Below are 12332 nucleotides of genomic sequence, written 5' to 3' on the forward strand. Positions count from 1 at the left end.
AAGTGAAAGAGTACAATTTACTTTTTAGGCTTGATATTATTGTTGGCCCAAATTTTTTGTCAATTTTGTTTGAAATGATCCTCAATCTTTTTAGAATGTTCAATGTAGTCATTTATATCGAAATTTATGTTCAATTTAGTCCCTTTTGCAAGCGACCTTTAAGTGAAAGAGTACAATTTACTTTTTAGGCTTGATATTATTGTTGGCCCAAATTTTTGTCAATTTTGTTTGAAATGATCCTCAATCTTTTTAGAATGTTCAATGTAGTCATTTATATCGAAATTTATGTTCAATTTAGTCCCTTTTACAAGCGACGTTTAAATTGTTAACGACCAAATGTCCATCTGTTGCAATCAGTGAATGACATGTTATTTATTAGCTGATGTGGACACTTTAAAGCATACTGAGGTGGATTTATGTTTTTGAAAGTGTATTTCTGATATTAGGGTTTTTCTTTTCTAAATTAAATTAAGGGTATTGAGATTGGAAGGTTTGATCTTGGTTTGGTAGGACAATTTGGAAGAAATCAAACATCAGTGACGTGTAGTTGAAATTGGAAGCATTGATCTTTTGCAAAGTCAGGTTTGCATTCCTAATCTATGCTCAGTCACATTGGTCTGTAACATCTTCTTCAATTCCTAAAAGGGGAAAACCACCATGGATGAAGGAGGAAACCCAAAGAGGAGATGAAGAGCTTACTAGCACTTCAAATAGCCCCCAAGAGCCTCTCCCAAGCACCTTAGGTGATTTTATTCGTGTAAGAATGACGAATCTTGAAAATTCTTGCGAAAACATGATTAAATACTCACTTTCGTGTATCAAGGCTAGCAAAATCACCTAACGACTTCATTATCACCCAACGAGAGCCTAAAGATTTATGCTCTTTGACAGGTAACTCATTAGGCGATCCATAATTTTGCCTAGTAACTTGAATACTACAGGTTTGGTCTATCATTTTTGCCTAGTGAATAGCCAATTCGCCCATTGAGTCAACCTACCACCCAATGGTGATTTTCTGGTCATCCAGGGTGGTCCATGGCAATATATAATTTTACAAGTGAGTCTTTTCTTCATTTTTGTTGTCCTAGGTGTGATTCTAGAGTCCTTAAGGTGAGTATTTGTCTAAAAACAATTCTTTCTTGTCCAATTATGCTTCCTTGAGTTCTAGCTTGTTTTCCTCCACCGAAATTGTTTTCTATTTTCTTATTTCACACACTCAAAGAAAGATTAGAGGTAAAACAAGTATGTACTAACTAGAACACAATAAAACATAAAGCACAATAAACTTGGAGAGAAAACAAGGTAAAAGCTACGAAAGAGTTGATTTATTAATAAAAGGGTTAAATATGTTTTTAGTCCCTAAACTATTGGTCGTTTCTGATTTTCGTCCCTCTTTCAAAGTAAGGTACAATTTGGTCCTCATTCTTTTCAAAACGTTTGTTTTAGTCTTCGGAATTTTGGTTTTAGTCCTCATTTGTTGCTAAATGAGGACCAAATTTTTAAACAGTGTTTAGTTTTCGAGGACTAAAACGAACGTTTCGAAAAGAATGAGGACCAAATTGTACCTTACTTTGAAACGGGAACGAAAACCAGAAACGGCCAATAGTTTAGGGATTAAAAACATATTTAACCCTTAATAAAAATATACACACAAAAGCACGTAAAATCAACCATTATCAGGTCGGACAGGCAAACATTAGAAAATAGGTTGGAAAATTAAACTCATCTTGCTACTAGACAGGTTGACGAGATGGCCCATCATTTCTTCATCCCCTCATCAGCTCACCCATCTTCTTCGTCACTGTTTTCTTCTTCATCCCTTCACGAGCTCACCCATCTTCTTCGTCATTGTTTTCTTCTTCCTAATCATCATCAACCTTTGTTTTTTCCATCATATTTCCTCCTGTATACACATAAAAAACAAAGGCACAAGATCTACAAAATTAGGGCAACCAGAAATTTCAATCAAGCCACCAAAAATCTTAATCAAGGTCATTCTGGGTTACCTTTTTGTTGTAAAGACTTCTCTCCTAATCTCGCCTTCTCTCACATCAAATAGCATGTGCCTGTTCTCGATCTCGCATGGTGGTGGTTGATTGTGTGGTGGTGGCTCTCGATCTCTAGTTTTCACAAGATGCTCTAACTACCTACGCAAAAATTTAAACATATCATTATAATTACAACTAAATAAATATTTACTTTGAGTTATTTTGAGTCACATGCATGGGTCTTATAACCACATATGTTCAAAATGCTAAACTAATTTAAAAATATAGCTAAAATTGAACTTACTTTGTTGATCTGTCATAAATGTAAATCTCTTGCGGTGAATCTATTAATAGTTTCTCGTTGTCAAACATTCAAAAGATGAGCTAAGTTAGAGAGAAAGTAGATAAAAAGTTTAAAATAAAGTATTTCTTATAAAGTGAAACTCCATGAATAAAAAATTCTATTTAAAAATTTAACTTTTAATAATAAAATAATCAAACATACTTTTTTTTAAGAACACTACTACTCTTAATTATTTATAAGTCTTTATACTCTAAATACCTCTCATTTTTATTTTTATCTCTCCACATTTATCACCTTAAGCAATAACAAAAATATAGTATAATTTAATTAATTATTATAAATAAGGAATTCTAAAATTATTATTTTATAAATTTAAATTAAATAAATAAAACAAGCTAACTTTAAAAGAACTATTTTAAAAAGGTATTCTCACATTTAAATTAAGTTCTTATTTTATTATTTATAACATTAATTAAGGAACTTTCCTTTAACATCTCTTTAATTATAATTTTTTTTATAATTTTACTTTAAAGTTATTATCTTTTTAAATTAAAAATAAGGTTAAACTATTCCGTAATCATTATTTTTGTTGGATTTTTTTAAATAGGTACCTTTCTTATTTTAAAAGTGAAAAATTGAAGCAATTGACTATTTGTCGTTAAATTGGGTTAACGAGATTGTTTTTCAGGTGACGTGTTAGTATGAAGTGGATTAATTTAATGACGTGACCTCTTAGGTGGAAAATGTGTAATTAAAAAAAAGTTTCTAAAATCTGAAATCAAAACTTGATCAAATTAGGGTTGATGAAAATCAAATTGGGAAGAGAGTCTTCGTGATCCAGATTGGAGACGCAACAAATTTAGGATTGATAGAGTTGGAGATTGAAGTGAGTTTTAGCGAGATTTATTGTATGATGTTCTCGCAAAAATAGGGTTCATTCACCCACAACGACAACAACGGAGATGGTTGAATGTGGATGGTTATCGGAGGCTCTAAAGGCTATTGCGAAAATTTCCAATCATGGCCACGCTAGAACTACCAAAACCAGGACACTTTTGAATGGCTAAAGATCGAAGCGACTCACAAGGAAAACATATAGATATATATTTTCTACAGACCTTGAGCAGCAAGTGACACTAGTTTCTGCAGACCTTGAGTAGCCCCTATAACCCAAAACCCCCTTTCTATGACATTTTTTAGACCAGCGAGGACCATATTTGTTATTGCAATGACAAATAACAACCAGAGAGAAATCAATAATATTGTCGTTCAATAATGTTGCTCACCAAGCTTTCAACAAAATAACTTCCTCACGCATGCTCATTCCCCCAAAGAGAAAGAAAAGAGAAAACATTTTCTTTAGAGAAAATAAAAAAGTTTTCTCAGTAAACACCTTCATCTCCGCAAGTCTCCTTCGTCACAAATCCATCAACCTGCAAACTCAGAGACATCACAAACACAAAAACAGAAACCCATTACAAGTTCATCTCTCTCACGCAAACAGAAACATAAAAAAAAAAACCAATATCGAAGGAGAGGCCCTGAGAGACATTGGACTCTACTCTAATCTCGAATTCTATGAATTTGTGATTTATTGCGTCTTTAATCTCGAACCCAATTTGATTTTGGTAAACCCTAATTCGGTGATGAACCCTGAGCATCAATCGTTAGAGTTGAAAATAATGAAGGGAGCGGTTGAAGATGATGAATCCTAATTTGAGTTTCATTTCTCATAAACTTTTTTTTTAATTATATATTCCATGTTAGCTGTTCTGAACGTGTCACATATTAAAAATTTACCACGTGCTCTCAGGTCATCAAAAACTTAACTTCATTAACCCAATTTAGTCAATTACTTCAAATTTTCACTTTTAGGAACTCAATTAAAAAAAATGGATTTATCTTAAAATAACTACACACAATAAAAATTGAGTTAAGTAGTTATAATAAAAATTATTTTTATAATTAATTTTTATGAAAATTATTTATAATTTAATAATATTTATTTAATTTTAATAATTAGTATAATAATTATTTTTTTAATGATAAGAAAAAAAGGGTTTCTAGTATTTATAAGAACACTTACAGAGTAACAGTCCCTGTATGCTACATTGTACTGGTACAACTTCTCGTCCTCTCTTTACCGTCTCTACAATTCCTTATCGGATTCCAATCATGTCTGGGAATTACGATCAAGATGGTGGCGGATACGGGCGTAACGACGGCGGTGGTTATGGTGGTCGGGGAGGTGGAGGATTCGGCGGACGAGGTTTCGAATATTCTCTCTATTTTTTCTTCCTTATCTTTTTTGAATCGTAAAATGTCTTAAATTTGTGTTAATCGCAACAGGTGGGTATCAAGGTGGGGATCGTGGTGGTAGAGGTGGTGGCCGCGGCGGCGGAAGTGGTAGAGACGGTGACTGGCGTTGCCCTAACTCAAGGTTTGAGATTTAAACTCTCCGATTTGCTTTTCTTATTTTTGCCCCCCTTTTTTTTCTGGAGGATATTTTGTGTTTTCAGTAGCTGGAATGGAACTGTGGATATATAATACACCTAATTATTCTTATGTTTCTGTATTTGATTGGAAAATTGGTATTATTATATAGTTGTGGAAATTTGAACTTTGCGAGAAGGGTTGAATGTAACAAATGTGGTGCTCCTTCTCCTGCTGGTGCTAATGATCGTGGTGGTGGTGGTGGTTATAATAGAGGGGGATTTGGCAACAGTCGTGGGGGTAGATCTGGTAACTATGATGGAGGAAGAGGTAATGGTTATAATAGTAGTAGGGGGAATAACAATGTTGGTAGAAGTGGGGGAGGCAATAGAGGTAGTCAAGGCAGAGAAGATGGTGGCTATGGTCAAGTTCCTGCACCTGCAGCCCAATCTTATGGTGGGGCTGGTGGGAACTATCCACCTGCATACAATTCTTCTGGTGGGAGTTCAAATTATGAAACTGATGCAGTTCCTCCGCCTGCTAGCTATGCTGGTGGACCTGCATCTTATCCTCCACCACATGGGAGTAATGCTGGTGGTTATGGCGGCGGAGATTCCCATAATGGTGGTAGGTCTGGTCAACCGGTTGGATATGATAGTGGTTATGGTGCCGGTAGTCAAGGTGGATTTGGTGGAGCTCCTGATGAGCCGCCTGCTAAGGTGAAGCAATGTGATGAGAATTGTGGGGATTCCTGTGACAACTCTAGAATCTACATATCAAACTTACCTCCGGATGTTACTATTGAAGAATTGAGAGAACTTTTTGGAGGCATTGGACAAGTAATATTCTGATCTGTTGACTTTTGTGCGAGCTCTATAAAGAGAGTTATTTGTTCTATGAGCAATGGTTTGAATGAAAAATACCATTTTCAAAGTAAATTATCATATTATCCATTTTCTTACCGAACATGCATGTGTATGTCAGTGAATTATGCATTATTTACACTGGAAATAGTTGAACCTCTCGTGGCTTCCTGAGCATATTTGTTAATTTTTCTCGTGAAGTGACAGAACAAGCTTTAGATTTTGTTTCCTGTATTTATTTGCATATCTCTGATTTTGCATATGTGTTGAGCTTCACACTCTCATGTCTATTTAACTGTTTAGGTTGGAAGAATAAAACAAAAGAGGGGGTACAAAGATCAGTGGCCTTGGAACATAAAGCTATACACTGATGAGAAAGGAAACAACAAGGGTGATGGTTGTCTTGTGTATGAAGACCCTTCCGCAGCACATTCTGCTGGCGGTTTTTACAATAGTATTTGATCTAACTGCTACTACCCCTACTTTTGTGACTACAGTTTATCTTCTATCATAAAGAGACACTTAACATTAATCTTTCATCTCAGATTATGATTTGAGGGGTTACAAAATCGCTGTTACAATGGCTGAAAAGTCTGCACCAAAAGCCCCACCTGCATATAACCATGGGTATTCCATATTTCAATTGTTCATCATTTTTCACACAGTTGCTAACTGTTGCCATTGAAAATGACAGCTCTTGAAATGCGTGAACGAGTTACTCAGAATATAATAATTAATTGATGAAAGGCCGCTATTGATTTTTATTCTAGGGGTTGAGTTGATTAGAGTGGGATGTATTTTGTACTATAATAGTTTTAAATGTATTATTAACCATACAAATGACTTCCTAATTCTCAGTAATAATTGTTTGTGTTTTTAAATTAATGTAGTAACTTTTGTTATATGTTTTTAAATTCTACAGGGGCAACAGGGGTGGCTATGGTGGAGATAGACGCAGAGACAATTATAGAGATGCAGGTGGTTCTGGTCCAGATAGGCGAGACAATTACGGTGGGAATCGTTCACGACCATACTGAGGGCTTCAACAGAGAATATTTTATGTACTATGTTTTACGGTCTGAGGGATTTGTTGTATTCTATTGGCGGGTAACTTGAGATGATAGCAAAGAGGTAGGTTGTTCACTTACTTTTACATGACCTCTTTGCCCCTTTTTTATGTCACTTGCTGGTGGGATTTTAATTTTAGGCGGAAATTATTTTGGTCATGTGAATACTTTTAAAGGGGCAAGTGCATAATCTCCAAGCTGCTAAGGTGGGTTTTAATTTCTTTTCTAGTGACTCCTACTTTCATGAAAACATGTTCTATTCTTAGCTGTGTTATTTTCTGGATAAATCCCCTGCATCCGTAGCTCATCTGTCATCTGGTTTAAACAGCTGGTGGGATTAAAGGGATGTTTTATGTTAAGTCATAGTTCCATGGATCAAGTAATCCCAAGTAGAGAATATTGGCATGGTAATCTATATTTACTTTTTTCTTAGAAGAAAAGGTGTTTCCTGGCCGCATGTTGTTGCATTAACCTTAACATCTATATAACAAGTTAAAGCTATACAATCATAACCTTTGTAAACTGAACGTCGAATTCATGCTGAAGTTAGGTTACATGATGAGTACGTTTGTTTGAATTGTTTAAGCTTTATTAGCTATTAAGAAGTTCAATATAAAGCTATTTGAAGTCAGTAATGTTATCCATAATGACCTAATAAAAGAATGCAAGTTCTCGAACTAATGAAATTCCTTTGTTTTTTAAATTCATCAAATTTTTTCGTGTTGTCTATTTTGTTGCACTTGGAAGATTCAAGTTATTTTTTGTTTGCTTCATTTTTTCTTTTTGAAATAACTACTACCCATCGGAGAGGTTTTGAAGATTCCTTTTTATTGTTTTGCCAAATTTCATCTGGTTGGAACCTTTATAACTGTTGCCAGTTAGCAAATAGTTGTTTTATTTTCTATTAAAATTATAGTGTTGGTTATGGCTACAGCGTGGAGAGCCTATAGCTATGGATGATCATAACAGTTGTCTGATTGGTTGCATACTTCTTCCAATTGTTTAATGATATGACTAAGGACAGTTGTGCTGGGAGGAGTTGCTAGACTTTAGGTTCGCACATTAACGATCCTTGGTGGTTTTGCTTATATGTATCATCAAGCAAATATTTGTTCGTTTAGCTTCTTGTATTCCACAGATTTTCACCTATTATTCTGAATGGTAAAGAATATGCCATTTCGACCATGTCTACCCTTCTTAGGCTTCGTAGTCTTCCATCGGAGTTCTGGCTGGATTAAAACTCTGCCGTGTGTTGGCCTTTCTTGGCTTTGATCATCTTGCAGTAGCTGCTTGAAATGTTGTCGTTTGGCCGTGCCAAAATATGTTTTCTTTGTGGCTGTGTTATTGCATAGGTTGTTGACATAATTGGTCCACTAGACCGTCTTTTAGGTAGATATAAATATATTAATTGTTGAAAACATTTATGTAATAATATGTAGATTTTTCATATCTTATGGTTCGATGAAAATTTGATGGGCCACAAATACTTTTTCGTTTCAGAACATTTGATTCGGGCATTTGTTTCTAATATTTGTAATGACTCACTATGTAGGATTGAGATAGTGTATAAACACGTTTCTAAAAATTGGTACTTTTCTTTTTTATTCATGACTAGTAACTAGTTGTATTTTTGAAAGGATATAATGTTAAGAGTTTGAATCTAATGATAGAATAGGAGAACCAAAATTTAAATGAAGTTTACTAGATGATTGTTTTGAAGATCATCATACATTGATTTTTGTGCGAGATATTTTTCTAACTTGAACGAATAATTCTATGCAGTATGCTGTTTATTTTACAAATTATTGATCATATACATTGTTTGGTCAACAACAATTATGATTTAGTTTGATATGATATATAAAACAATAAATTAGCATACTCAAAAAAGTTAATATCTTTGTACTAAGGGTTTCAACAATTTCAAAAACTTAAATTATTTAGAATTAAAGTCTCCTCATTTTCTAAATGTTTGTTTTGGATAAAATAATTAAAATATTTACTGTAATTAGTTTTCTTTTCTAAGGTTTAATTAAAATATTTACTGCAATTAAATTTCTTTTTTAAGATAAACTTTCATTTTAATAATATATATTCTAAAATTAAAATTTTAAAATAAAATTAGTTAAAGTTAAATATTAAAAGAGTATTTAACAATTTAATATTTTCAATATATACATGAGTGTATATTAAAATAATTTAATATATACATAAAGGGACGCGTAAGTCGAGTCAATCAAAAGTTATATTGATCTAGTTTAATCTAGAGGGACGCTTAAGTCAAGTTGACTCTGTTTAATTTGAAGGGGTTGAAGGTTATCATAGTCAGCTTAGTATAAAAGTCATGTAGAATTGATTTCAATTGGTGATCAACTTAAGTCGATTGGGACTAATGGTTGAATAGAACAATTAGAGTTGAAGGTTAAAATAAGTAGGTTCAGCTGATTTGAATCTATCTTAATTGAAAATCAAGTTAAATTAAAGATTAAATTGAAATAGTATAAGCAAAAGGTCAAAGTTATTTAGATCAATGAATTGAAATAGGTTTAATCATTCATCACATCTCATTTTGGTGGAAATCTCAAATTGGTTCTGTTTTTTTTTTTCGTCTCAATTAGGTTCTTATTTTATAAAAATTGCAACAATTTGGTCCCTTCTGTTAAATTGGACTCAACGGCGTTAACCTATAGTTGATGTGGCACGATGAACTGTCTTTTTAATTGACGTGGTTGACATTAGTAGGGGCACCTTAGTTTAAGGTGGATATTTAATTTTTTAAAAAACAGAAATGGAAAGAAGGAATGAAATATTGGGATTGTGATTGAATTTTATCGAATTAGGGATTCAGATTGGGAGAAGTTGGTTCTGACATTGTAGGGTTCGTGCAAAGTTCAATCAATTTCAGAAATTGGGGTATTAATTTGGGGATTTAGGGTTTTATTAATCGTTGATGTTGATAGAGAGCCTACATTAAGGTGTGCCTTTATGAATTACTTGTATATTTTAATTGCAGGGTCCACTTTCAGCAATGCAAGAGTTGCTTCCTAGAGTTGACCAAATATTTTGTGTGAGGCACTTGTATGCCAACTTCAGGAAGAAATTCCCTAGCAAAAACCTCAAGCGTTTAATGTGGAGGGCAGCTACAGTCACACACCCACAAACTTGGGAAATGGAGATGAGAAACAAAAGAGCACTGAACGAAGATGCTTTTAAGCATTTTATTGACATTCCTCCAATGTTAGTCTTCATATACAACACAATTCATTCTTTAGATAATGTTAATAATTATTTTATTATTTGTTGTAAGTATTGGTCAAGATCAAGGTTCACTACAACAGTTAAATGTGACACCTTAGTTAATAATATGAGTGAGGTTTTCAATAGTGTCTTGGTTCATACTAGTAGTAAACCCATAATTATCATGTTGAAGGAGATACAGGTTTACATCATGCAAAGATGGGCCAAGAACAGGTCAAGCATATTTACAGGATCCATTTGTCCCAAAATCCAAACCAGATTTAGAAAGGAATCTCAGTTAACTAAACATTGGATTCCTAGGTAAAGTCTATTAATGACTTATGTGTTATGTTAATTTGTTATTTTGGTTCATAATGATTGTTGTCTTTTTGTCCACAGCTGGTCAGTGAACAAACTTTTTGAAGTTCATCACATCTTTCACAGTGGAGATACGTTCGTAGTGAACATAGATGATTGCTCATACACATGTAGGACATGGATCACCACTAGAATTCCCTGATGTCATTCATTGTCTGCAATGAAGTTCCTCAACATGGATGGAGAATAATTTATTCCTTCTTGCTACATGAAGTCCACATATGAGGAGACATATTCATCAATTATATATCCCATCAATGGAGCCAACATGTGGGACATTACTCCATATCCTAATGTCTTCCCTCCACACAAAAGAATATTGCCTGGAAGACTTAAGAAGAAGCGAAGACTAGAGCAATGGGAAATGAGGAAGGATGATTCACGAATGACCAAATCTGGGTTGTGGAAAGGATGTGGCATATGTAGGGAACATGGCCACAACAAAATTCATTGCCCAACAACAACCCAACTAGATCATGTGCATTGTGAAGAACAAACTCTATCCACTCAACCTGAAGCCTAGTACACTATAGGAATGCCATTGTGTAATAGTTTAAGGCTTTTAAATATTTTCCCAAACATTCTGGTCTAATATTCATTTTGGTGGCATCTGAACAATTATGTAATCTGACCATAACTTTTGGTTTAATGCTTTATCAAATATATGTAATGTGACCATAACTTTTAATTATCTAAATTGAAGTTTGTTTGCACGAATGGTTCATTTTACTGATTGTCATCCAAATGTTGTTTATGCTGATCAGTTCACTATGATGGTTGTTGTTTACAATTTTGTTTCTTCAAAATATTTGGCCAGCCATTGTTTATGATGCAATGTTGTTTCACAGTTCTTTACCAAAAGTATTTTGGCCAACCATTTACTGATATAACTTTCACACTTATTAAGACTCTGAATTTCCTTGTTCATTACCAAAAGTAAGAAACAATACAAACTTTTCAACTCAAAATAAATTTCGTCCATTACCATAAATAACAAGGTCAATTATACAACACTGAATCTTTGCATACTAACTACATTCTATCATAATTACAATGAAAACACTCCTATGAACTAAACAACACTAATGTAACTACAATAATGTTTAGCAGACAAAGAACAGAAACAACCCCTATGAACACCTTAAGCCTTTTATCCAATTTCTTCACTAATTTCTCCAAATCATTTATAATCTTTCATCCACCTTCCATTGCTTCTCTGTTCAAGAAATACTCAGTCTTGCCTTCACACTTTACACTACTTTCCCTTTCCACAACCCCATCATCAGTATACCATCTGAAGTATTTAACAATTTTATTTTATAATGGATTAATATAATGTTGTGTGACATTTTTATTTAATAGTTGATCAGATTTTTTGTAAAACACCTAAAAAATGATTTTTTAGGAGAGGTGGTAGTCTAAAAATAGTGAGACTCGATTATTTTATTGTTAAATGATTTTATTATAAATAGTTTTGTTATAAACGATTTTTATGATTTTAAAACGTACCATCTCTCTAGAAACCAGTTTTCTAGAGTTTTCTACCTTCTCTCTAAGAGTTCTAACTCCTGAGTCATCTCTTTGACGGTCAAGAGGTTTCTAGATGACAATGGCATCAATGTCTACCAATCTAACTGATCAATTTCTGATTTAGAGTAAGTAAGTTTTTACTCGTTTTTTTGTCCTCTTTGCTCCTGAGTCATCTCTTTTCTAGCTATTGGTGAATTTAGAGTTCTAAAACTTTGTTCGTTTTAATTTTGGTGTCTCGTAAGTTCGTTTAGAAATTTCTTGAGTTTCAAGCGACTGGCGGGACGTTTCTGTGTGTTGAGGATGCTTCTTTTAAGGTAAGGGAAGCTAGAACTTGTCTTAGTTGCCTTTATATTATAAATTTGGTGTCTTTATGAGTTATAGATGATTTTGAGAAAACTGGTATGATTGGGTGTATAAAATGTATGTTTGATTGGTGATATTGATAGTGTGGTGTTGAATATAAGTGGTATAGTGTGATTGTGATGATTAATAATGTTATAATTGAGTATGATCATGATGTTGAAATGTTTGA

General features: G+C 33.5%; 1 protein-coding gene across 1 annotated transcript; it reads left to right on the plus strand.

Moving 5' to 3' along the window:
- The first annotated feature begins 4387 nt into the window (after window positions 1-4387).
- Window positions 4388-6929, plus strand: LOC124846974 (transcription initiation factor TFIID subunit 15b-like). The gene is made up of 6 exons (XM_047324345.2): window positions 4388-4561; window positions 4642-4732; window positions 4898-5564; window positions 5892-6042; window positions 6134-6215; window positions 6511-6929. The coding sequence occupies exons 1-6, from the start codon at window positions 4396-4398 to the stop codon at window positions 6623-6625; spliced, it is 1272 nt and encodes a 423-aa protein (XP_047180301.2). The 5' UTR covers window positions 4388-4395; the 3' UTR covers window positions 6626-6929.
- Window positions 6930-12332: the final 5403 nt, after the last annotated feature.

Source organism: Vigna umbellata, chromosome 1 (genome assembly GCF_029865625.1).
Source record: "Vigna umbellata cultivar VRB3 chromosome 1, Vumbellata_1.0, whole genome shotgun sequence".
Classification (NCBI taxonomy): domain Eukaryota; kingdom Viridiplantae; phylum Streptophyta; class Magnoliopsida; order Fabales; family Fabaceae; genus Vigna; species Vigna umbellata.